General features: G+C 36.4%; 1 protein-coding gene and 1 long non-coding RNA gene across 7 annotated transcripts in view; both read right to left on the minus strand.

Annotated features, from left to right (window-relative positions):
- The window catches only part of nlgn2a (neuroligin 2a), a 360,446-nt gene that overhangs the window by 83,699 nt on the left and 250,877 nt on the right, over window positions 1-25,870 (minus strand). For all 6 annotated transcript variants that reach the window (XM_087259461.1, XM_087259463.1, XM_087259460.1 and 3 more), the window contains 1 exon segment: window positions 25,244-25,393. In XM_087259461.1, the coding sequence (XP_087115587.1) occupies window positions 25,244-25,393 (150 nt within the window).
- LOC147843106 (uncharacterized) lies at window positions 1,366-8,436 on the minus strand. The gene is made up of 3 exons (XR_015495563.1): window positions 8,004-8,436; window positions 7,050-7,739; window positions 1,366-6,935 (listed from the first exon to the last, which is right to left on the minus strand). It is a non-coding gene; the product is annotated as an uncharacterized LOC147843106 (long non-coding RNA).

Below are 25,870 nucleotides of genomic sequence, written 5' to 3' on the forward strand. Positions count from 1 at the left end.
TCTAGCTGGTGTCTGTCTTCTCCAAGCTGTTTATATGCAGAAACTTCAGGCTAGAATTCATAATGAAAAAGCTACTCGGCCTGCATTAAGGATGGGGAAAAACAAACACATGTTTATTTCAAATCTTATAGCAGGGCTTATATCAGCGTTCCGTCCAATCACATATCAACACGGGGGCTCCGGAACACCTGATTGGCTCAGTACTAGAAGTGTGCAGCTTCTAAAGTCTTCTATTAGTCTCTAAGATGTGGTCTAGATATACTGCTGTTAGATACTTTAACACTGTCTGGAGAACAGTGAAATAAAGAATATACGCCTTGCTGAGCACTGCAAACTCAAGAGGAAGGGTCGTGTGTGAACACGCATGCTTTACCCCCCAAATTCCCCCTTCCATGGAAAAGCATCGCTGGAATAAATAAGTACTGATAATAGCGGTGGAGGTCTTTGTCTCTGCTCAGCAGAGTGTGCGAGGTTTATTAAACGTTCAGAGCAAGACGGTGAAATGAAAGGAGACTGGCAGAGATATCGCCATCCCCTGAGGCTGGAAGACCAGCGTGAAACACGCTGACAGGAAATGGGCTGCTTCCCCAGAATGCACTAGTTAATTGGTTAATGAGTTAATTAGCTTGAGCGGCTTGAAATTGTGGAATTTTGCACTGAATGAAGTGTGTGTGTGCTAGGGCACATGGGCATGCAGCCTTACACGTTTAAACACGTGCAATCTGGCGTATGCAAACCTGATTACACCAAATTGCAGCCTGAAATGAACCCCAAACCACCCCCTTTCTCACCATATGCTACTTTCCATCAGTCATCCATGCGGTATGAGTGTGTGTGTTTAACCTGCAGTAATTGCGGCTTTGTGCAGTCCTTTCCCATTTAATTTGCATGCTCGGAAAATGGGAGCTGAGGGAGGGGCAGCAGCTGATCTCTACAGTTATGACCTTAAAGAGGAGAGAGATGGAGGATATAGAGAATTCAGGCCAAGAAAAATGAAGGGAGGGGAAAAGGGATATCATTTCTACATGGACATGAAATACAATTGGGGAGTGTACATGGAATGTTTGAACTTTGAAGATTCCTGTTATACTGCAGAGAGATTTAAACATACACTTTCCCTTATGCATCCATACATTACAGATTTATTGAAAAAAGAATCCCACTAAAATGTAGTAATTGCAACGTATGCATATGATCGAACCAGAAAAGTATCTCTTCTACTGTATGTTTATCTCACAATGACATTTTTATCCAAACTGACTTGAAAGAAAGGAACAAAAGTAATTCATTATTTAGTCAAGAACTTGCTGTCTTGTAAGTATTTTTAAAGGGGTAGTGTTATGCTTTTTATTCTTTTATTTATTTAAATGAGTATTGTTGATGTTTGAGCATGAAACATATCTGCAAAGTCAGGGCTCATTGACACCAAGCACATACTGTATTTGCTTCTAAAAAAACTAGGAATGGTTTTTAAAATAGAGCAGCATAGAGCATAGGGTAGTGAACACCACCACTGAGAGTCTCTAAACAGAATCTTGCAATGGTTGCCCCACCTCCAAGCTCTTCTGATTGGTCTATTGCTGTGAAACTGACAGTTATGAGCTGCACTGCATGCTTTTTTAACTTCACAAGGTGTCTAAAAAATGCAGTACTCAAATGCAGCTTTAGTAGATGCGACACATGAGTACAAAACAGTAGAGCATTGAGGAGGAAAAACGCTTTCTGTGTGAACAGCCTCTTGGCTCGATTTAGCATGTAGAATCGGCGTTGGCTGTTGGATAAAGCAAGCACTCTGACTGGTAATTCAGTGACGAATTCGAGCACAAGTGTGACATAGTGAAGTGATGCAGCAAGTAAACAATTCAAGCTAAATGATAATGAAAAGGCCGGCTGTAATTTCACTACATTTCTAAAATACTTCCAAAAAATATGGATTATTAGATCATCAGACATATTTAGGATCTAATCCCTCTGTGGTGACTGAGAATTACTATGACAATGATACTACAAGCTGCTTTGTTTATACTCGGAAAGTCCAGTTTTCCTTTGTGAAACGAGACTATTGACCTCCATGGAGCAAAAAGACAAATTCTCTTGCACAGATGCAGAACACGGCTCTCGTTTCAGTCAGCTTTCATCTGTTCGGTCTGTTTTTTTGTTATCTAGACCTGATCCAACATGAGGTGACAACTCAGTTGGGTTTTGGGGGTGCTACATTTTTGGGCTTGGTGTGTCTCGGCCCTTACAATGCTGAAAATCTAAAGGGAGTTATTTTCTATATCAGTAAGCACTGTTTCTGAACTCCCTCAAACTTTGATTGCAATCCTAAGAAACATACACATTAATATATGCTACATTTACATAATTTCCTGCCCAGGGCCTGGTTGAGTTTTTTTTAGTAGTGAGTGATCTTCGTGTGTGATCTTCGTGTTCAATTGATTTTCATGATCCTCATGTTCAAGAGACTCAATTTTACAAGTCTGGTATACAGATATGCATGTAGCTTCCTCCCAGCTGTTTACATTCACAGATATAATCAAGATTATATAAGCAGTTTTCCCACAAAACCTTATATGCATTCAGCAGTCGATGTAAAAAAAAAAAAACTAGTGTAATACAGGGCAGGCTTTTAATTCAATTCAATTCTATTCAGCTTTATTTGTATAGCGCTTTTACAATGTAGATTGTGTCAAAGCAGCTTCACATAAATGGTCATAGTAACTGGATCAGGGTGGTTCAGTTTTTAAGTGTTTAAGTTTAGTTCAGTTTAGCTCAGTTCAATGTGGTTTGAACTCATTACTGAGAGTCCAAACACTGAAGAGCAAATACATCGATGCATAGCTCTACAGATCCTGAACCATGCAAGCTAGTGGCGACAGCGGAGAGGGAAAAAAAGCTTCACCAATAGGAGAGTGAAGAAAAAAAAACCTTGATAGAACCAGACTCAGTTTGGCACGACCATTTTAATTTCTCCGCTGGTCAAAAGTCTTGTGCAGAGCTGCAATCTCAGCGGTGATGCTGTGTTTGGCGCGATTTGTTGCTATTTTCAGACCAGCGCAACAGTAATTTTTACATTTTGTGCCACATTGTTTAAATAGCAATAGCAAAATCTATTTGTGCCATTTTGTGGACTCATGGGTGTGCTAGTCTATAAACAAGGTGTGTTAAGGCGCAATATTGGAACGTTGCTATTGTGAGGAACTGAAATAGACTGTGCCATTGACCAACTAATAGCTGATCTAAAGTCCAGCGTGGAGCACGTTAGTTATGTGCCTGTGCAGGTCTAAATGCTTACACATTGCTTAATACACACAGGATGTACAGCAACACACAATATATTTTCATATGAAAATGTATAATGTATAAAGTTATAATTATGATGTGTATTATGTATTATATGCATATTTATTTTTGTTCAAGTTTAGATTTGTCCACCTGTTGGGTTTTGGAGATATATGCGACACTATATGGGGCATAAGAATAGGGCGTATGTTTTGATATAACTTGGTTATTTGAACACACTTTGCTATTATTTTTCATTTACTAATTTGCTGGAAATTAGAAGATAATTTAAAAAAAGTTTTGAAACAAATCTATGCGCTTAACAAACTAAATCAAATATGTAGGCTAATGGATGTTTTCAGGGGAGTGAGTTTCCACCCTTTCCTTACTCCATGAAAGTAAAGGAGTAAAGTAAAGAGTAAAAGTAAAGTAAAGAGAAAGTAAAGAGGCCAAATGGAGGAGGCAAATTTTTTTTTCTCGTGCTACAGATGCTTTGTTTAACTGTTTTCTGGCTAGTAAAGCATTCAGTTTTTCCACTTACAAAGACTGCCATGTAAATAGCAAATGTGCCATGGCGCAATGCAACTGACTTTTAAAGGCAATGGGAGATGAGACTCTGATTGGTTTAATGCATGTTATACTCAAAACACACCCATAACTCATGAAAAGAATAGGCACAATCCTGTTAGACGCATTTTTCCATCCTGAAAAAGAAGCAAAAGTGGATTCAGATACACCCTTAATGCTTTTGTGCCATGCTCTTTAGACTTGCGCCTACGTCATTAAAATAGAGCCCTTAAAGTAAAAGCATAAGCCATGAAGGCACCGCCCTTTTCCAAAAAGCGGGTGGGAAGAAGCAGCTGCTCATTATCTTTTGAAGACAGCTTGTTTTCCTTCCACTCAAATAGGGACTATAGCATGATATAATAAATGATCAGAGAGATATTTCGAGCTGAAACTAATAAAACTACAAAGATGTGGACAACTGCAAAACTTTCTTTAAGTTTGATATTCAGGTTTGATTTTCAGGAAGTTTCCAAATAAGTTCTGTTAAAGGAATAGTTTATCACATAGCTATCATATGTTTCAGAAAACTTTGAATATAGAGCGTGAGTCATGCCACTTTCATGGGGATTTTTCTGTCACTGTGGAGCTTGGCAGTCCTGGTTCTCATTCACTTTCATTATATGAAAAGGAACGGCCAGGAAATACTTTAAAAATAAACCCTTTTTGTTCCACAAAAAAGCGGAAGTCATGCAGGTTTGGAGCAACATGAGGTGATTAAATCACGACAGATTTTTTAGCTTTGCATTCACTATTGCTTTATTTAATTTTTTTGACTGTTTTATCATTTAAAACTTAACTGAATCTTCCTTTTGTCAAATGCTTTGGTAAAAACTGTTATAACTCTTTAAAATAAGTTATCGTTGACATTTTATTTTGTAATTCAAAGACAATACATGCATTTAACTGGATTAGATCAAAATTACTTATACTTTATATCAATTTATCTCTTTTTAACAGGTTTATAAAAGTCTGACAACTGATTCTCCATATAATCCAGCATATTCAATCAGATGATCAAAATTAAAGCTTCTTCCATCTCTTTCTCTCTCCCGTTCCTCCGGTTTAATATGTAAATCAGTCACATCTTTCCCACAAATGTATTATTATATTTTTAATGCTGTGATGCATTGTGTTTCCAGGGTATCTTTTTTTCAGGCAGGGGTTGGCGCTCGGCTGTCAATCACTCTGGTCACACTAGCCAGTGGTCATATCCTCCACCTGTCCTTCAGCTTATGCAAATGAGCCTGACAGCCATTATCATGTCACTGATGGTACCCCGTGTGCATGTGTACTTAAAATGGCTCACACACAGAAAAGCTAACAGACAAGCAAGAAGAAGAGAGCAGCAAGAATCCAGGGAGGAAAAAAAAGCCCAGTCGTGCTGCCCAGACAGGATGCTGTGACCCGAGGCCATAGTTGCCTGCATTTCTGTCAGTGTGCACTAGACTGGGAATGGAGAAACATCAAGAGCTCTTATCTTCTAGAGGACATCCAGCCACAGAGCATCACAGATGTTCCCAATCGAAACTCTGATACAGCATAAAGAAAATTAATTCCTGCTGTAGTCAAGAGGAAAGCCATAATTGTTTTAATGCTAATGAAAAGGAGGCTTTTATGAATAAATGCAGGCTTTGCTGTTGTGTATATATTCACTCAAAGATTTATTTGCTTCAACAGAATTATTAGAAGTTTAACTGAGGAAAAAATATGAACATACTATATGAATATTAACATAATTAACTGAAGTTCTTGCAATGGAAGCTTAGCCATAATAATTAAAATGAAAATGAAATAACTAACTTTGTTAGCAGAGGGATATATATAAACAGAACACTGATAAATCTGTAATAAAACAAAAGCTCATACACCTGACATAAGTCTTGTCACCTATTTAAGTTTTAGGAACAACAAATAACAACATGACTTCTAGTTGATCATTTGGCATCAGAAGGGGCAATGAAATTAAAGGCAAAGGCCTCTAGATTACGCTTATTTACCTAAATAAAATATGATCTTTCCTTGATTTTCAATTATTTAATAAGGACAGTAAGTCTGACTTTGCTTAGACAAAAGTCTTGTCACTTAACAGAAATAATGTACAGTATAGAATATAAAGTCATGGTGCAGTGGAAAAAGAATTAATATTGTGTATGACTCCCATGGGCTTGGACGACCGCATTTACAGTATACATCTCTGCAATGACTTAGCAACTTATTCATAAAGTCATCTGGAATGGCAAAGGAAGAGTTCTTGCAGGACTTCCAGAGTTCATCAAGGTTCTTTGGATTCATTTTTAATGCAATTTCCTTCATCCTACCCCAGACATGCTCAATAATATTCATGTCTGGTGCCTGGGCTGGCCAATTCTGGAGCAGCTTGATCTTCTTTGTCTTCAGGAACTTTGATGTAGAGGCTGAAGTATGAGAATGAGCTCTATACTGCTGGAGAATTTGCCCTCTCCTGTGGTTTATATTGTAATGCACAGCACAAATGTCTTAATATCGCAGGCTGTTGATGTTGCCTTCCACTCTGCAGATCTCTCACATGTCCCTATACTGAATGTAACCCCCAAACCTTTTCCTTCACCAAACTTGACTGATTTCTGTGAGTATCTTGGGTTCATGCGGGTTCCAAAAGGTCTTTGGGATACAGTTACACAGATGAATCATCGGAAAAATCTACCTTCTGCCACTTTTCAAAATGATCAATTAGGAGTGAAGTTATTATTTGTTGCTCTTACAACTGGAATCAACGACAAGACTTTTGTAGTGTAAAATGAAACTTAAAAAGGTTGATTTCTAGTCTTCTGCCAACCCTAGACTCACTATCTTTCCTGTCATCTCTCCAATTTACAAAAGCATGAAAAGAAGAGATAGTATTTATCTATAATGAATAAAATAATGTTTTATCGAAAAACTCATAAGTACTCATATAAAGTTTAAAACCAGTCCATTTTACCATCTGCATCTACTGTACAAACAAGGTGTTTCCTAGTGCATATCAAAATAACAGTCCGGAATTGATCTCAAAGCTGTAACATTAAACTGTGAAAAAAGTTGACAACTTAAAAATGTAAGGTAACTTGCTGCACAGCTTTTTATTTTAGTTGACCAAACTTTGAACCCAAGCACTGCACTTGACTCAATTTAAGTTGAGTCAACTCAAAAAGCTCTGCAGCAAGCTGCCTTACAATTGTAACTTTTTAAAAAAAGTATAGTTTATATTGAGTTTGCACAACAGTGTCATTGGTAACTTGATGAAAATAGAATGTTAAACCTAAATTGAAAGTGGTTTATGGTAGCAAATTGTATTGCATTCAGTACATACCAAACGTCAATAAATGTCAGATTATATTAAATCTCACTATGTCATTTATATGACAGTTTGATTGGCATATTTAAACCAGTTTTTTGACACCAATTTTGATGTCTTTTTCAGCACCAATTTTACAATGAGCTGTGCATGGACCCCAATGATTGCGGTGTCTGGCTCCATTTTAATGCAAAATTGTTCCACCAAAAAATAAACGATTAAAAATAAATAAATCATAAATACCAAATAATAAAAATAAAGCATAGCTGTAAATGTAATGAAGCAGATTCAAATGACAATGACTATGTTTAGTTTACCATCACATACAACTTAAAACTGCAAAACCAAATGAACACTTTCAGAATTACACTGTAAAAAATGCTGGGTTTCACACAATCCATTTGTGTTGGGGCAAAATAAAAAATTAAGTTACCATATTAGTTTTTAAGTGCATTGAACATAAAACAATTAAGTTGTCCACCCAAAAAAATCTGAAGAATTGTGTTCATTTATTTATTTTCTTTTCAGCTCAGTCCCTTTATTAATCCGGGGTTGCCACAGTGGATTGAACCGCCAACTTATCCAACACATTTTTACGCAGCGGATGCCCTTCCAGCCGCAACCCATCTCTGGGAAACATCCACACACACACTGATACACTACGGACAATTTAGCCTACCCAATTCACCTGTACTGCATGTCTTAGGACTGTGGGGCAAATCGGAGCACGCGGAGGAAACCCACCCGAATGCAGGGAGAACATGCAAACTCCACACAGAAACACCAACTGACCCAGCCAGCTCAAACCAGCAACCTTCTGGCTGTGAGGCGACAGCCCTACCTACTGCGCCACAGTGTCGCAGAAGAATTGTGTTGTTTCAGCTCATTTTATTAAGTAGTTTGAACAGGCAGCAAAATAATGTTTTTTTAAGTGTAAATGACAAAGTCTGTAATATTTTGCTGTTAACTATTAGCTGCATTCTAACAGCATGTGCTAAAGCAACTTGCAAACGGATAGCACCAGCATTTTTTTCGCTTAAAAAATTGAGCAATATGCAGATTATGAACAATTTTTTTGACAACAGCAGCATAACCCAGTAAAGCCCAACATATTAAAGCATTAAAAACAAGAATAACAGTTCCTCCATGTAGATGCTGTACAAAAAAACACTGTTGTAACTTTTATTCCTCACGTTTTCCCTAGCAGCTAGAACACATGCTTCGACATGTTGAGCTTTAGCTTTCATCTGCCTGACATTCTGGCTCTTATCTCCTCATCTTTTCTTTTTTATACCACCACATGTGACAAAACAGGCTTAAAATAAAAGCAGAATAACTGAATAAGAATTACATGTAGGTCAAAGACAAGGCATCTCTTTTTTGGTAGTGGAATCTAATTAATTTTATAAACGTCTTTTGCATTGAAAGCATATTAAATTTAAGTAAATTGTTTATTTATCATTCATTATAAAAATTTTTTATAATTTTGGAACTCCACTATTATCTTTTTAATGAGTGATTTTTAGACTGAATAATACATTTGTTTGTGTCTTCCATAAATCAGAATAAACCATTTTACATAGACCATATTCAACAATTCAATCTTTCCCCCATATATAAACAGAGCTAGAGTATAGTTTTAGTATCTCTGTTTATTCTATATCCTAATACATGTGCTAAATCCCAAAGCGACGGAGAACAGAATTCGAGTGTCAGTCAAACTCAGAGACGGCTGATACATAAGGACCCGTGTCTCCTTCTGTACCCGCTTAAAATCCAAACCTGTAATTCCCACAGGTTAAAGCACCTGTCAGGTGGAAAACTCCAACATCCGAACACAGACTCGCTCCATAAGCACAAAAGTTGTGTCAGCTGTTTGAAGCAAAGTTCCAGAATCCGAGCGAATTTTCTGCTGTCTGTCAGAAACTCATCTCCAACTATAATGGAGCCATAAGTTTTGGGGGAAGTTATAGAAAACGTGTCTAACGGTGCTGATGGATGTATTACAATTTCAATTTTATTTTTAAATCTCACCCAGGAAGCTGCACAACGAAGCCATGGATAATGAAGGCAGGAAAATCAGGAACTTTTACGGTGTTAAACTACTGAGAATAGAATAAAATATGCAGATAATGTAGGAAAGCCCAAAATGAAATTAGAAAAGTTTAAACATAAGGAAATGAAAACATATTATAAACATATTATGAAAAAAATAATGCTATTTTTTCTGTTAAAGACATCATGCAATCATTTTGTTTATTTACATTATTTGCATTATTTATGGGACATTAATTTCTACTTTGAAGATGTTGATTTTGAAAATGCTGTTTAATTTCAGTGACTTTTACTGACATTTAGAAGTATGAAACAATATATTATATAAGGAATTCGTTTAGATAATTCGTTGTAAAATAACATAAACATTTTTTAAATTAAATAAATAAAATAAAATAAAATAAAATAAAATAAAATAAAATAAAATAAAATAAAATAAAATTAAATTAAATTAAATTAAATTAAATTAAATTAAAGGGCGAGGCAGTGGTGCGGTAGGCTGTCGCCTCACAGCAAGAAGGTCGCTGGGTCACTGGTTCGAACCTCGGCTCAGTTATTGTTTCAGTGTGGAGTTTGCATGTTCTCCCAGCCTTTGCGTGGGTTTCCTCCGGGTGCTCCGGTTTCCCCCACAGTCCAAAGACATGTGGTACAGGTGAATTGGGTAGGCTAAATTGTCCGTAGTGTATGAGTGTGTGTGTGAATGCGTGTGTGGATGTTTCCCAGAGATGGGTTGCGGCTGGAAGGGCAACCGCTGCGTAAAAACTTGCTGGATAAGTTGGCGGGTCATTCCGCTGTGGCGACCCCAGATTAATAAAGGGACTAAGCCGACAAGAAAATGAATTAAATTAAATTAAATTATAAACTGTGTCAGTCCAGTTTTCAGAGTTGAAGTTCAGCTTAGTATAGTTCAGCGTCGTTTTAATTTCACTGCTGAAGAGCAAATCCATCAGCTCCACAGGTCCCAAATATTCACTTGGCAATATAAATAATGAATTAAAAGACACTTTTAAAAGTGTCTGTCAGAAGCTCACCTTAGACTATAACGGAGCATTCAAAAAGTTACAGAAAACTGCATAATTTATAACACATCAATCAGCACCATTATTATTTTTACTTTAATCAGGATGCTGTAAAATAAAGCCATGGATAATGAAAAAGGAGAGAAGCCAAATAAGCAGGAACTTTTGAGGTGTCGAACAACTGAGAAAGGAAGAAAATTAAAAACTCAAATAAATAAATGAAACACAACAAGAGAAATGAAGGTTCCTAGTATTATCATGGAGTGTTTGTGTGTGTGTGTGTGTGTGTGTGTGTGTGTGTGTGTGTGTGTGTGTACAGCTCACAGCTTGAAGACCAGGCCTCTTATTAATGTCATCCTTCAATCTGTGTCTCCTTCATTATTTCTCCTGCCTGATCTTTGAGTCTGGCTCATTCGCCGTTTTCCATCTCTCTCTCTCCCTCACACTCTCAGAGTCAAGAGGCCTCTGCTTATCTGTTCTGCCTGCGGTTGCTATGGAAACTGCCCGGATGGTCAGGATTTGGATTTCGGATCTTCGTTTACGTCTTTCCATCTCCTTCAACCTTGTCCAGACACACGTTCACACGTAAATAAGACCCCCTCTAACTCTCAGTCTTTTACCTTGCCTATTGATGTCATTACTCTTTAGAAACATGTGGTTCATTAAATGCTTTTCTCCTTTTTCCAGTGGTAAAATGTGCTGATCAATGTTTTTGTAGATATTGTTGATACTACAGGAGTAAATATTGTAGTTTTTGTTTGAGAATACAACAATTATTATTACCACAAGGAAATTAAAAGCACATATTGTGAAAAATACTGTTGGGCATCATGTTAATGTCACTGAGTATTGTTGCTGACCATATCCATCCCTTTATGACCACAGTGTACCCATCTTCTAATGGCAACTTCCAGCAGGATAACACGCCATGTCATAAAGCGTGAATCATTTCAGATTGGTTTCTTGAACATGACAATGAGTTCACTGTAGTCAAATGGCCTCCACAGTCACCAGAACTCAATCCAATAGAGCACCTTTGGGATGTGGTGGAACGGGAGATTGGCATCATGGATTTGAAGCCGACAAATCTGCAGCAACTGCGTGATGCTATCATGTCAATATGGACCAAAATTTCTGAGGAATATTTCCAGTACCTTGTTGAATTTATGCCACAAAGTATTAAGGCACTTCTGAAAGCAAAATGGGTCCAACCCGGTACTAGTGAGGTGTACTCAATAAAATGGTTGGTGAGTGTAATACACATGTTTTTGTATATTTACACTTGTATATTTACATGTTAGATTATGGCCAATTTAACTCTACAGTTTAACAAAGTAACTTTTATTGTTAGATTTTATTGTATTACATTTTAGTAGAATAAAACAATAAATTTAATACTAAAAATATATATTTCAAAGTACTAAAAATATGGTAAAACTTCTGCTTAAGGACCATTTCTCACTATACTGTTTTCTTACTTTAAGATATTAGCTGTTTATTATTACTTATAAAGTACATATTTTGCACAATCTACATCTATATTGCTAAAACTAACTACTAACTACTACGTTATGACTATCAGTATGCAACAAATTAAGAGTTTACTGAAGCACCATGTATTAGCACAACATGTTAATACATATCTCTGTTTTTTTTTTTCAGATTCAAAGGCTGTTGAAGGGAAGATCAAGGTCCCATAACGCATTTCGAAAGTGTAAATAAAAAGCAAACACCCATGAATAACAAACTAGACATTTGGCAGTATACACATATTGATTTTGGGGAAAATATCACACTAACATGACTTCCTAAGATTTAATGTAATTTAATTTAACTTCAGAAAAAGTCTTTTAATGCACCATAGTTCTGACTACCGTATTGAACATGATACTTAAATATATCTTTAAAGTATATCTTCAAATAAATATAATAAAAAGAACCATTTTTTTGTCTTTTCACTCCCTCTCCCACTGTCTGCTTCCAAAAAATCTTCCCTTTTTGGTTCAGTTTAATTTTTTTTCCCTCCATCTCTGTCCCTTTTAGCAAAGCCAAGGTCAAGCTTTTTTTTGACTATGTGAGCCGAGCACCTGATTCATCCATTCCATATTTAAAAGAGGGAGATGAATTCCCTTCAGAATACATAGCCAAATCTGTAATGAGAGCGAAAGCAAGACGCAAACAGAAATGAGAAAAACCCAAAAGATAGACAGCAGACAAACAAGAATAAAACAAAACAGCGAAAGCTAGAATAAAACATGCACCTGATGTCAGAGATGTGTTTGCTGTGATCCCAGCATGTGATGTCTGGGGTCGAGACGCCATTTTTACCATCAGCCACAAAGACACATTGAGTAAGTGAGCCTAAATTACTGCTTTAACAGGGATGCTATAATAAAAATATATACATTTCTACCTGCAGCTCTCACTGAGAATAAAACGGAATATAGCAGAAGGGGAAAAAGATGTATGAACAAGTGAATGTGTCAAGGCAATGTTGAATGCAGGTGTAGCCTACTTACACTTTCTTCAGAAAAACCTGCAGCAGGGTGAAAAACGACAGGCTGAAAAGCTAAAGAGAGAGTAAGACGTCTGTGTAAATACGGAATTATAACGATCTCTTCTTTTTCCCCCAAGCCCTTTCATTGTGTGTGTCTCTGTGTTTGTGAATGCAATATATTATGTGACAGGTGATAGAGAAATAATGAACTGTAGTTTGGCTAAATTGGATCCAATAGGGGTTTCCAGAGCACACACAAACACAGACTTTCAATGCTAACAACAGCAGGCATTCAGACATGAATAAAGAGCTCAAGTGAGCTATAGCTGAGCTAACGGACTTGTGAGCCAGTTGTTGAGGCCAATTTAAATATACAAAACACAGAAAAAGATTTAAAGGGAGATTTGCAGCTCGTTCATCATTAGACTGTGCTTTCAGCTTTTAGATGTGCAATGCAACTACTAATTTCTGAATATCCATGACAGTTTTACTTGATATTATGTTTGTGACTCCAAATGATATGAATAAATAAATCAGAGTCAGGTGAAACAACTTCAGGTGAAACATCATTAAACTCTAAAAAGGGTTGCTGTGGCCCAACATTGAGTAAAATAAGAATAAACCCAACCACTTTAAAAGTGCAATTTAAATTTAATAATAAAAAAAAAATTAACCCAAAATTTACCCAACAATTGATCAAACCAGGATTTTTTAGTGTATTAATTAAAATCTTGTAACATACAACTGCCTGATCTCAATGTTAAACATTTAAATTGTAATATCACTTCACACCAAATGCAAAACTAAGTATTTGCTTGAGTAAGTTAGGAAACACTTTAAATTAGGTCACAATTCATGCAGTTCACTACTGTCATATCACCTGCCTATTATTAGAATATTAACTGTACGTTAGTGGTTATGAAGAATTATCTTATTTTGCATGCCTAATCCTACCCAAATCCTAAACCCAACTTCTACCTTACTAACTATTAATAAATAGCTAATAAGTAGTTTATTAAGCTAGTAGTAGTTTGTTAATACTGTGAATTGTGATCTAAACTAAAGTGTTTCTGTAAGTTACATACAAAGTCAATGCAAACGTGCAAATAGGGGCACATTATAATTGTACGACATTAATGATGCGTTATGTGTGACGCAAGTGCTAAAAACACAAGAAAGTCACCTAAATTGTTTACCGCGCATGTTCAAATAATTTACCTCGAGTGGAAAATTTGTGTGAGCTGAAAACCTCCCTGTGAGTAAACTACAGCAAATTGAATGGTGCTTACAGTACATTTAGTGTGAGCCCAGCATAGGACTTCATTAGGGATCATTTGCAACAACAAAGTTGCATCAAGTTATATAACAATGAAAATATTTTCTACATGCCTGTGGTTACATGAAAAAAAAAAGAAAAAAAGAAATCATATTACAAAAATTTAAAGCTCATTTTGGGGCAGTTTCAAAGATAATTGTCCAAAAAGTGACTATAGCAGTGTTTTTTGGTGGATCATGCTCATATCATGCTCATATCCTGCCATTAGAAATGAAATTGCAGATGAGATGAGTGAAAAGGTTAATGATCACATTTGAAAATGAAATACCACCTACACTAAACCTTATAATAAACCTTTACACAAAAAGAACAAAAGATATGATAAGAATTCAGCTATCTAAAATGTTTTCTTTGTTGAAAAACCCTTACATTGATATATTCATTCATTTATTTTCTTTTTGGCTTAGTCACTTTATTAATCTGGGGTCGCCACAGTGAAATGAACCGCCAACTTATACAGCATACTGTATGTTTTAAACAGCGAATGCCCTTCCAGCTGCAACCCATCACTGGCAAAACATAGATATAAAGTTAAAGTCATAATTATTAGCAACCCTGTTTATTTTTTTCTTGTTTTCTGTTTTACAGAGAGCAGATTTAAAAAAAAACATTTCTAAACATAATAGTTTTATTAACTAATTTCTAATAACTGATTTAATCTTTGCCATGATGGTGTCACGGTTGTGGTGGGGAAAAGGGGAAAAAGGAGCGAGGACTCAAGTGCAAAGAAACAATGGGTATTTATTAATAATAAAATAAAAATAAAAAGCAAAACAAAACTACCCCGAGGGGGAAAACATTAACAAAACTCACAAACTTGGCTCAACAAGAACAAGGCAAGACTGGATCAGGAACACGGGGAGTGTAGACAACGAACTGGCAAAGGACTGAAAACATGAGGGGGATTATAAAGCAAAAAAGTAAATTGACACACATGTGAACACAATTAACTAATAATGGGTTGACAAGGAGGGTGGGACTAGACAATAGACGGGAGAGCGCATGACACAGAGAGACAATACAAGCCATGCGCTCACATAACACAACACTGAAGCACACGACAAAAGCACGTGACCACAATGTAAACACCGAGCCACGTGCTTTGACAAAAGACGCAAGACACGAGCACACGATAGATAAACACCTTACCGTGCACTCACACATAAGCAACGCGCATGCTTCATCTCAGCGCCAACCAAAACTGAAACCAACTAGACGGAGGCGCCGAGAATAAAGCAGCGCGCTGCTGACAGAACAAACACAAACACTAGTACAAGAGCGCGTGCGTCTGAGGGACGCAGAGCGCGCGCGGCCACATCATGTGGCAGCGCGCACACTCTGCGTACACCCACGACGGCGCGCGCGCACACAGAGACAGAAACAGGACCAGACATTGAGTAGTGTCAGAGCTCTGCCACCAAAACAAGAATTTACAAGACCAAAGTGGCAGAACCCTGACAGATGGGAGTAAATAATATTTGAATAGATATTTTTAAGACACTTCTATACAGCTTAAAGTGAGTTTTAAAGGCTTAACTAGGTTAATTAGGTTAACTGGGCAGGTGAGGGTAATTAGGCAAGTAATTGTATATCAATGGTTTGTTCTGTAGACTATCGAAACAAAAAAAAGCCTAAAGGGGCTAAAAATTTTCTCCTTAAAATAGTGTTTAAAAAATTAAAAACTGCTTTTATTCTAACTGAAATAAAACAAATAAGACTTTCTCCAGAAGAAAGAATATTATCCGACATATTGTGAAAATGTCATTGCTCTGATAGATATAATTTGGGAAATATTTAAAAAAGAAAAAAGTCAAAGGGGGGCTAATAATTCTGACTTAAACTGTAAGTCTGATGCAAACTTTAAAATGTAAATCATGCAGAATGCCAAATATGGTTTTAGGTTATAACACAGTATTGTTCAAGCAACCGTGTCATACATGCAACTTTTAATTAATTAATTATCTGTAATCATATTTTGAGTCAAAATAATGAAGTATTACTGCCTCCAGAGATTAATTTCAGTTGAAAACAATAGCAAACTGGATTTATTAAAGTTGTATAAAGAATAATTTTTCTAATGAGCCAGTGTAGCATTTATATATTTTGTTTATATGTTTTGTTAATAAAATATGTATAAAAATTTACATTCATTACTGTAAAATACAATCATTAATGTCTAACTGTATAAATACATTCATGTCTAAAATTGTAAAAAAAAAAATTAGGTGGTAAAAAATACAAATGCACAATTAGAGAATGTTAAATTAACAATAAATCCATACCACAATACTCAATGCATTGCACAACATTAATAAGGATTTAATTTGAACATTTTAATGGCTGTACTTTGAATGTGAATGTGAATGCATCTCTTTTAAAACCGTAGAACAAAAATGTACTAATTCAAAATTGGTGATGGGTCATGACACCATATCTTGAGAACAAGACATTTGGCCGCTATAAAATATTAAAAAATACCTTCCAGTGGCTTATGTAATCTTACATAATTACCTACGCAACCTCCAGATGACCTGCGCAACCATACAACCCTTGAATGAATAAATTATGCCGTCTTCATCAAGTCTAAAAATGAAATCGAACGCTTTTCGGCCGGATGTGGTTCGACTGCAAATTGAATCCATAACTCTAATGAGCAAAGCATCTGCGACTGAACAAGTGACAGACTGCGTGCAGGCCAATGGTTTTATCTAAATTATAGTTTGAGTCACGTCACTCATTCTCATTTCAGCTGACGGCCCGCGATGATAGAGGATCTGCAGTTCCTTGAATCACTGTCGCCTCGCTGCTCATATTGCTGGCCTCCATCCAGGCTCATGATAGAAGCTGATAGTGGAAAGGAGAGGCGCGACGACGGAGCACTGCTGCCACTGCATGATGAGATGTGCTGATGTTAATTGTGTCCTGTCACTGCTGCTATAAATCCTGCATCACATCTCTGCTTCCTGGAGACTCGCATGCACCAGGTGTCCTTGAGGTCCAGGTACTGTATGGCCAGACACCACAAAACGGCTAAAAGTAAAGCTTGAAAGGCTACTTTGTTCAATTTCAAGGCTATATCGAAGCTACGAGGGGGACAATAGTCCATTTCACAAATACAACATGTACTGGTAAATTACCCTGAAGATATCATGTGTCAACAGGAGCTTATCAAACCCACTGCTACATCAGTTTTGGCAGGTAAGTTACTGTTATCATGCTTTGTGTGAACCTAGAACATGATAACAAGAATATATGAGGACAAAAAGTGCTAATGTACCAAGTCGGCTTTGGACCTATCATACAGCTGTGTACAGTAAGACTTAATGCTGTAAATATATATTTAAACCATCCTACACGTTCAGATATAATGGGGAGAAAGCTGTAAATTGGGCACTTTCATTTACAAAGTTGTACTGAAAAAGTCCTGGTATCTTAAAGATACAAATCAAATCACCCTAAGATAATCACCTGGCAAGAGGGCAAGAGTTTAATACCTAAAGTATACATATTAGTAGTGGTCGAATAAAAGTGGCTCTTAAAAAAAAAAAAAAAAATCATGACATTAAAAGGGATTCATTAATTAACAATGTCAGTTTTTGCCTACAAGCAACTGTTTTATACACTAAATATAAGTTTACCTTTTTCATTACAACACTTTGTTTATCATGTGGCCAAACTATATGAGCTTTATATACATATATATATGTATGTATGTATGTATGTATGTATGTATGTATGTATGTATGTATGTATGTATGTATGTATGTATGTATGTATGTATGTATGTATATATATATATATATATATATATATATATATATATATATATATATATATATATATATATATATATATATATATATATAAACTGAAATAATACCAGAAAGAATATCTTACAATCTGAATAAATCAACAAAATTCCTCTAGACACAATAAAGATGGCAAAAAAAAAAATTTTAATTAATAAGCACCTAGTGTTATGGATAAAGGATTTTTTAACTGATCGTCCTCAGAGTTTCTGAACAAGCTTCAATATCTGAAGAGGTTGTTTTGAACACTGGAGTACCCCAAGGCTGTGTGATATCACCTGCATTATTTTCGATGTACTGTATATGAGTGAAATGCAGTTTTCTGAAAGCAATATTAACCTACTGAAGTATGCTGGTGACATGGCCGTGGTTGGACTTATGGTCAAAGGAACGGAGGAGCTACAGACTGCCTACATAGTACATCTGGTGACATGATGCGAGGAGAGTGCTTTGCCACTAAATGCTTTGAAAACTAAGGAACTAATTATTAGTAGGGAAGGGCAGCTTCTATGTTATCCAGTTATAATTGTGGGTCAACACGTTGAGATTGTAAACAGTTTTAAGTACTTAGGCATAATTTCAGATAGTAGTTTAAATTTTGGTGAACATGCAGGCTACATCTACAAGAAGCCAACACAGAGACTCTTTTTTTTAAAGGAAATTAAATAGTTTTAATGTTAGTAAGGGTGTTCTGAGGAAGATTTATACCAGTCTGGTTGAAAGTATTATCTCTTATAATATTTCTTGCTGGTATGGAAATCTTGGCCCTATATAAACTTGCAAAGATTATTAACGCAGCTAGTAAGATCATATTGGACCACCAGAAGCAGCTTGTGGAACCGTATATAAACCAGACCGGATGGAAAGCCTCACAGATAGTTCAGGATTCCACCTATTCTCTTTATAATGAATTTGAAAAGCTTCCTTCTGGTAGTACCCAAATCAAAAACAAATATTTTAAAGAAATCTTTTTTACCATTTATTACCATATTAAATAAATGACCATGAAGTAGGTTGTACATTAGGGTTGTGTGTTGGTAATCTGTGGTGTAGGAAGCGTTGTGTTTGTGCTCTGTGTTTGTGTTTTGAATTTGTGATGTTTGGGAGGCCAAAAATGAATTTCCACATGTGTGAACAATAAAGATGTCTAATTCTTATTGTAAAGAAAAAACAAAGTTATCATTTAGATAAATTGACTGTTTATTTATAAATTTACTGTTTTACAAGATTTGAAACTAAAACCACCAGTAGGTGGAGTCAAGTCTCTGTCTTTGTCACTAAATAAGAGTAGTTCGAACAGCTGACTCCTTCACAGATGTCTTTCTGAATGGATGACTGAATCATTGTCTCATATTAAAGCTCAGGATTCATTCAGAAACAAAACATGGCATGGAGATGTACAGCGACTGTGCTGTTTGGAAGCATTTTCAAAAAAACAGAGCAACATTTGGACAACAGTGATTCTACAAACACATCACATCATTTGCGTTCTGATTTTAGGGATAATAATAACGGTTTATTTTAGAAACAGGGAACCTAGAATTTGCTGTACCTTTGTACCTTAGATATTAATGGCAAAACTTGGGTCGCTAAAGTTAATGTTAACTGAGTTTTAAAATGAATATAGAACACCTTAAAGGGCCATGAAACCCCCTCGTTTCAGCAGGGTGTTTTCACACCTCTACTTTGGAAAAAGTCAGAAAAGTGGGCGTGTCCAGCTCTGTTTAGGGGGGAGTGTCGGAGGAAGAAAAATAGGATGGTGTGGGAGTGTCTATTTGGGCACGCGCGAGTTTCAGAGTCAAAATACATACACACAGTAGAAAGTGATGGTGTTTAACCTACTGTACATAGACATCTGTAGTCGAATTATTTGCCAAATTATTAAATGGTGGACTTTAACTGCAGTTTGGCTCTTTCATTCAGGGAATTCATTCATGCCCCTCGCGACAAACGAGATATTTGATTGGAGGAACTGCTCTAAGCGTGTATTTTTCATGCAATGTTTGATACCACACGGCGAATGAGAGAAAAAAAAAACCTCAGCATTTCCCGGAAACTTAGATGCACACGGCAAGTAGTGTCAGAAAGCCGCGTGTGTTATTCCGAATAAACTGAATAAACAAAGAGCACTGGTCGCTCACTTACCAAATCTGTAGAGACAGGACAATCACCAGCAACTAGAGCCTATAGCGTCTCTATGAAGAGAAGACTACAAGCGAATCCGGATCTCAGCGTTTGCAGATGAGAACAGCTCTCAGGTAAACAATGTTCCTCCTTAGACACGTAAGTTATTGTTGTCGCGCGTCGCGTACACTGCTAATCCACACGTGACTCTGAGCTCTCACAGAGAGAAAATGAAAATGAAACCTAACTGCAGCAAACTATAAAAGCAACACTTCAGGCTTGTTTTGCCAACACAACGTGGCGTCACTGCCGTCTAAACACTGTGACAGTAATGAATATTAATGAAGTTGCACAATAGAGTGCGCTGATTGGTTTAAACCAAGCCTTACTCATGCATTAATGCATCACACTGTAAGACGTAATAAGACACACTCTGGCACAGATGCCCAGTCTGCACGCTGGAATACAACGCTATTATGTCATGACCGTGACGCAGCTTCAAAAATTCGTTTCAAACAGGAAGTACGAATTTGCTTGAAATAATGCAAAAACAACCAATTTACACTTTTTAGTGAAATATAGGTGTCCTAATAGTGTTTTTAGCAGTGTGGGACACATATACGACTGTCAACAGCTCAAAAAATGTGTTTTGGTGTTTCGTGACCCTTTAAGTTAGACTTGCGTCAAGCTGCCTAAACTGTTCTGAAATGCAGTTATGCATGGCAGGTACAGCATACAAGTATAATATTAAACAACTATGTATCATACCTTCTGTTCTCTTCTTTTTAAAGAATGAAAATGTTGCATCTGAACTGCTCTCTAAAACATTTTGTAAATCGAGCGAAATGACGCATCAAACTGTATAGATGAATTACCAACAAACGTCACACATGACGTCACACGGGTTCCTGGCTGCAAAAAGAGACAGGTAACAATAGTAAACATGTTGTGTTGTACAGTAGGATGCCAAATTCAAAAACAAAAACAGAAAAAATAACTTTTACCAAACACCACACTGCTTTTAATGCCAACTGCATTCACAATTTTTTTAAGTAATTCATAGCTGTGTAATAAGAGTTCCATCCATGAAAATGGACACACCGTGAACTTCAAACACCAATGTTTCCTAATTCTCTGGTAAACCCTATGTAAAGTTTAAAATCTTAGTGAAAAATAGCCCAATTTGAACAAAACACAGACTGGTACACTGCACATGGCATCATAAATATGGATGCCCCAGTCTGTGTTCGAATGGCCACAATGTTTTCTAGTGAGAATACAGCAATGATAATTTTATTTTCCTGCTATTTTTAAGTTTAACTAAGCTTAAGTATCTATGTGTTATGATAGCCAGTATCTATGAGTTTTATTTTAATAACATGTGCCCACCGAGGTGCACCATGTCTTTACATTCTTCTCTATATGTTGCAAAGCAGACAGATGCTGAATAGCAGTGCCATTGTGCATATATTGTCTACTCATAGAAAATATTGTTTATAATTCTAAAAGACGCGGCGTGAAGTGTGAAGTGTGCTTTAAAAAGCTGTTCTCAGCCAGCCATCTGCCATAGTTGTAAACTGGTTGAAAAAAAAACACATCTTGAGCATGTCTGAATTCAACTGGATTGCTTTGATAGTGTATTTACTAATGTGGCTGCAAGTGTCTGAAAAGCCACAAAAGACCACCTTCTCTAGTTTCTGACCAATCGCATGATGAATGCATGTTGTGAGAAAGTGTGCCATCCACATCCTTTTTATTCACTTGCTTGTACGCTCACTTGTAAGCCACATAGTGTAACATGGAATCGTTCAATCAATAGCTCTTGTGTGCTCCACTGCAGAAAACTGGGGTACCGTAGAGTTTAACAAAATAAGAGAGAAGCGTCTGAGTAGCTATGCTTCCATCCACCTATTTCTTTGCACATTATGGAATATTGTATAAAAAAAAAAACTTAACAGGCACTCGTGTGGATACAACTGAGTAGGATAAAATGCTCTTTATTACTCTGTAAATCGATGGAAGGATGCAATAATTGCAAATCCTTTATGCTAATTTGCTGTATTGTGCATACAGAAACAAAGTTTGAATACCACTTGTACTGTAAGTGAACAGTAGGGCCGTGCGATTTGGGGACAATATCTAACTTTGATTTATTTGACAGATATTGTGATTTCGATTTAATTTTGTAGTCAAACTTCAGCTCAATAATCTGTATCGTAGCTTCTTACTGCTAAAATGCAGTAAGTGTTAGTTAAAAAAAGGAACTGAAAGATATTAACTTAATCAAACATTTATTCAAATGTATTTTTAAATATTCAGAAATGAAACAAACTTTTCTTAGTAAACACACATAAAATGACCTTACCTTTTTGTAAACAAGTTGAATTCAAATTAGGAAGATAGTGTAGCTTATTAGATATATAAAAAAATGTAATTATAATGATTATACAAATACAAAACCCTCAACACACAAACATGGCTGAAACAAGTCTGAAATTGTACTTTACTGTTGCTTGTTACTAAATTGAGTGTCACTGGCAATACTTTCAGTTGACTTGTTAGCAAGACACTCCTCATATGGTGCCTGTGGGGCTTTTTCAGGTGCTGGTTAAAGTATTTACTCGTGCTTTTTCATTTCAATTTTTTCGTTGTGGGTGTTCTGCATGGTTCACTCAATTGGCTAGTAAGACTTCACATACATACAGCAGTCGTGCATTTGCTTTGGGCAGGGGAAATTAAATGATACATACAGTTGAAGTCAGAATTATTAGCCCTCCTTTTTTCTTTTTTAAATATTTCTTAAATGATGTTTAACAGAAAAAGCTATTTTTCACAGTATGTCTGATAATATTTTTCTTCTGGAGAAAGTCTATTTGTTTTATTTTGGCTAGTATAAAAACAGTTTTAAATTTTTTAAGGACAATTTTAACGTCAAAATTATTAGCCCCTGTTTCAAAACGCGATTGCGATTCGAATAATTGCACAGCCCTAGTGCCCAGCAGGCACATGATATCAAAATGATGTCAGATTGAAGTTGTACCCCAATGTCGAGGAAATTAAATGAATGTTTGTTTGGAAATAAAAAAACGGGTTGATGTCAGAACCCAACGTCAGGCTGACGTCAATGTCCAATATCGCTGTATACAGTCTTTGTATTTTGCTTACTTTCCAACGCAACCTAAAAACAACAAACTATCAATGACTTATGATCTACTGGCTTGACGTTGTGTAGATGTTACCAATATGACGTCAATTAGACATTGGATTTTGGTTGCCATACGTGAAAAATAAATACCAATATTTGAAGTCAATATGACATTGGTTTAAGATGTTGGCTCAACATTAGACTTTGGTCACTTTCCAACAGACCTAAAATCAACCAAATTTCAACGTCATTTCACTTCATTATTGGACATCAAAATAACATTGTCCTTGGATAATGGCGATCTAAATCTAACTTAATATTAACATGTAATATATTATACCATATATCATATTAACAACTAATAATGCATCTCGGTTGGTCGCTTGTAATCTGATCACAGAAATTGCATGTTAAAACCAGGGTCTAAGTTAAGTTCTTCACAACACTACCCTACAGTTGTACTGTACAATTCAAAAGAATTTTTTTTATTAAAATAAACAGGTCACTGCTAATCCCCGGTGCCTCCACTGCTCGTCACACCAGACATTTCTCATCAATAATTTAGACACTCTCTCTCTCTCTGCATCAATTTAAATTCCTTGAGCAATGCATTATATCTAGAGGGGAAGGTCTTGAGCCAACGAGAAGACAAACACAAAGCGAGAGAAAGACGTTTGCAAACAAACATAAGCACTCTCTTTTGCATGGCAGCAGAAACCGAGCAGAGAAGCTGACATCTCTAAGCTTCGCTATCTGCACTAAGCTATGAAGCCAAGTACATAACAGACTAATACGCAGGAGAAAGTCATAAAAAGCACCACACCCAGGGCCTTACAACCATCTGACTCAGCCTGCATCCCGTCGGCTGTATTTGTTGAGTGTGTTAGACATGACAAGTCCTACCAATACAAACCGGCAGCAACTACTCTGCAGTTTAGTAGTAATGCTTTGAACATTTCAAGCCACTTTCTTTTTTTTATTCCCTTCTTTTTTATATATTAAGCACAAATCTAAAGGCCGTCTTATCCCTGCTCTGGGCAGTGCTGCAGTTAAAGAAAGAAATGGAAAAATATATTTCTAACCGCCATGCCCCAATAAAACCGTCAGCGCCAAAGCTAATCTGCATGAATATATCACTCTTCAATATTTCAGTCTTGTAAAATAATAAAAGAAAGGAAGGGGGAGGAAATGAGAAAGGATTTAGCACTTATAGCTAAAAAGAAGGCTCTCGTAAGACCTCGTATTACCCCTAAGAAACTCTTGCACTTCTGAGCCGGCTTTGTGGTCAAAACTAATGAAGAAACTTGGTCTAATGACAACAGCAGGTAGATTCCCTGAAGAGTTATTCTTTAAGTGACTCTTACATAATAAGACCAATTAAACAGAAATGCAACCTATAGCCTGTAATTGGCGCACTGTGGACTCCAGTGGTGCTCTTTTCAAGAAAATCAATGGCTCTGTTCACACAGATTTAACCATTAACAAAAAGTTAAATATCTTGACCAAACTATTAAATGTGACTTCATAATAGTGTTGTGTAGTCGGAAACATTTCCTGGTTTTTAATGCACAAGCCCTTAACGAGTGACTTCAAATCAGTATCTCCATATCTCATTCTTTCTTCTCTGCATAACTTTTGGACGTCAATATAGTATTAATTCAAATGAATCTGTAAATTGTTTTTTTCAGACAGAAAGATTTGCTCGATTTTTTCATGAACTCAGTGACTCAGTGTGAACCACTTGATTTACATGAACAATCTAAACAAGCTCGTACATTCGCTACACTGAATCCCATGGCACTGTACAGAAATATCATATAAAACAGCAAGAAAAGGCTCTAATAAATTATAAACAAAACAAATTCCCAATGTTTACCCATATCTTTTTCAAATGAATCAAAATGCTTCAACTGAATCAGTGAATTGGTTTGTTCACAAAGTCATGTCTGCTTGATGTATATAAAATGGTAAGTCTTAACTAATTCAAGGTGTGCACATACTTATTAATAAATAAAATAATAAATACAAAAAACAATAATAAAAAATACATAGTAGCGTGTAGAGCCAGAGCTAATGAGGGGAAAACATCCACTTACCTAGAACTCCCAGCCTGTAGTTCATGGTGACTACAATGACGTTCCCATAGGCTGCAAGAACACTGGCATCAAACATGTTTCCGGTTCCTTCCATATAAGAGCCACCGTGAATGAACAGCATAACTGGTTTCTTCCTACGGTCTCGGATATCTAAAGAATAGAAACATGAGCAGAAAGAGAATGTTGTGTAAAGTGAGAGCTACAAAAGATATGAGACAACAAGCACACTACAAACATCTTGAACAACTGAATATGATGTTTGAATCCTTTATTTCAATGCAAATAACTGCCCATGTAGCAAAAAATTCTGACCCAGATTTGCCATTAAGGCATTTATCCGGCACTGGAATACAGGATTTGGACCAAACATGGCCCAGGTTTGGCAGAGGTGGCACCGTCTTTAAGGCTTCACACAAGACATGGGCCAGATGTCAGATGTGATATTTGGCCCAGATGTTAAAAAACTGATATGTGGACCATGTAAGTTTGGCCTATCTTGATCCACATTTAAAAAATATTAGAATTATTTCTGAGTAAAGAAAAAATTTATCCAACAGGTCGCTTTGAGAATTAACTGGGCTAAGACTTGGCCCAGATATGGTCCATGTTTAGCCCTTTACTTGGTCC

This window comes from Danio rerio, chromosome 7, assembly GCF_052040795.2.
Source record: "Danio rerio strain M-AB ecotype USA chromosome 7, GRCz13ab, whole genome shotgun sequence".
Classification (NCBI taxonomy): domain Eukaryota; kingdom Metazoa; phylum Chordata; class Actinopteri; order Cypriniformes; family Danionidae; genus Danio; species Danio rerio.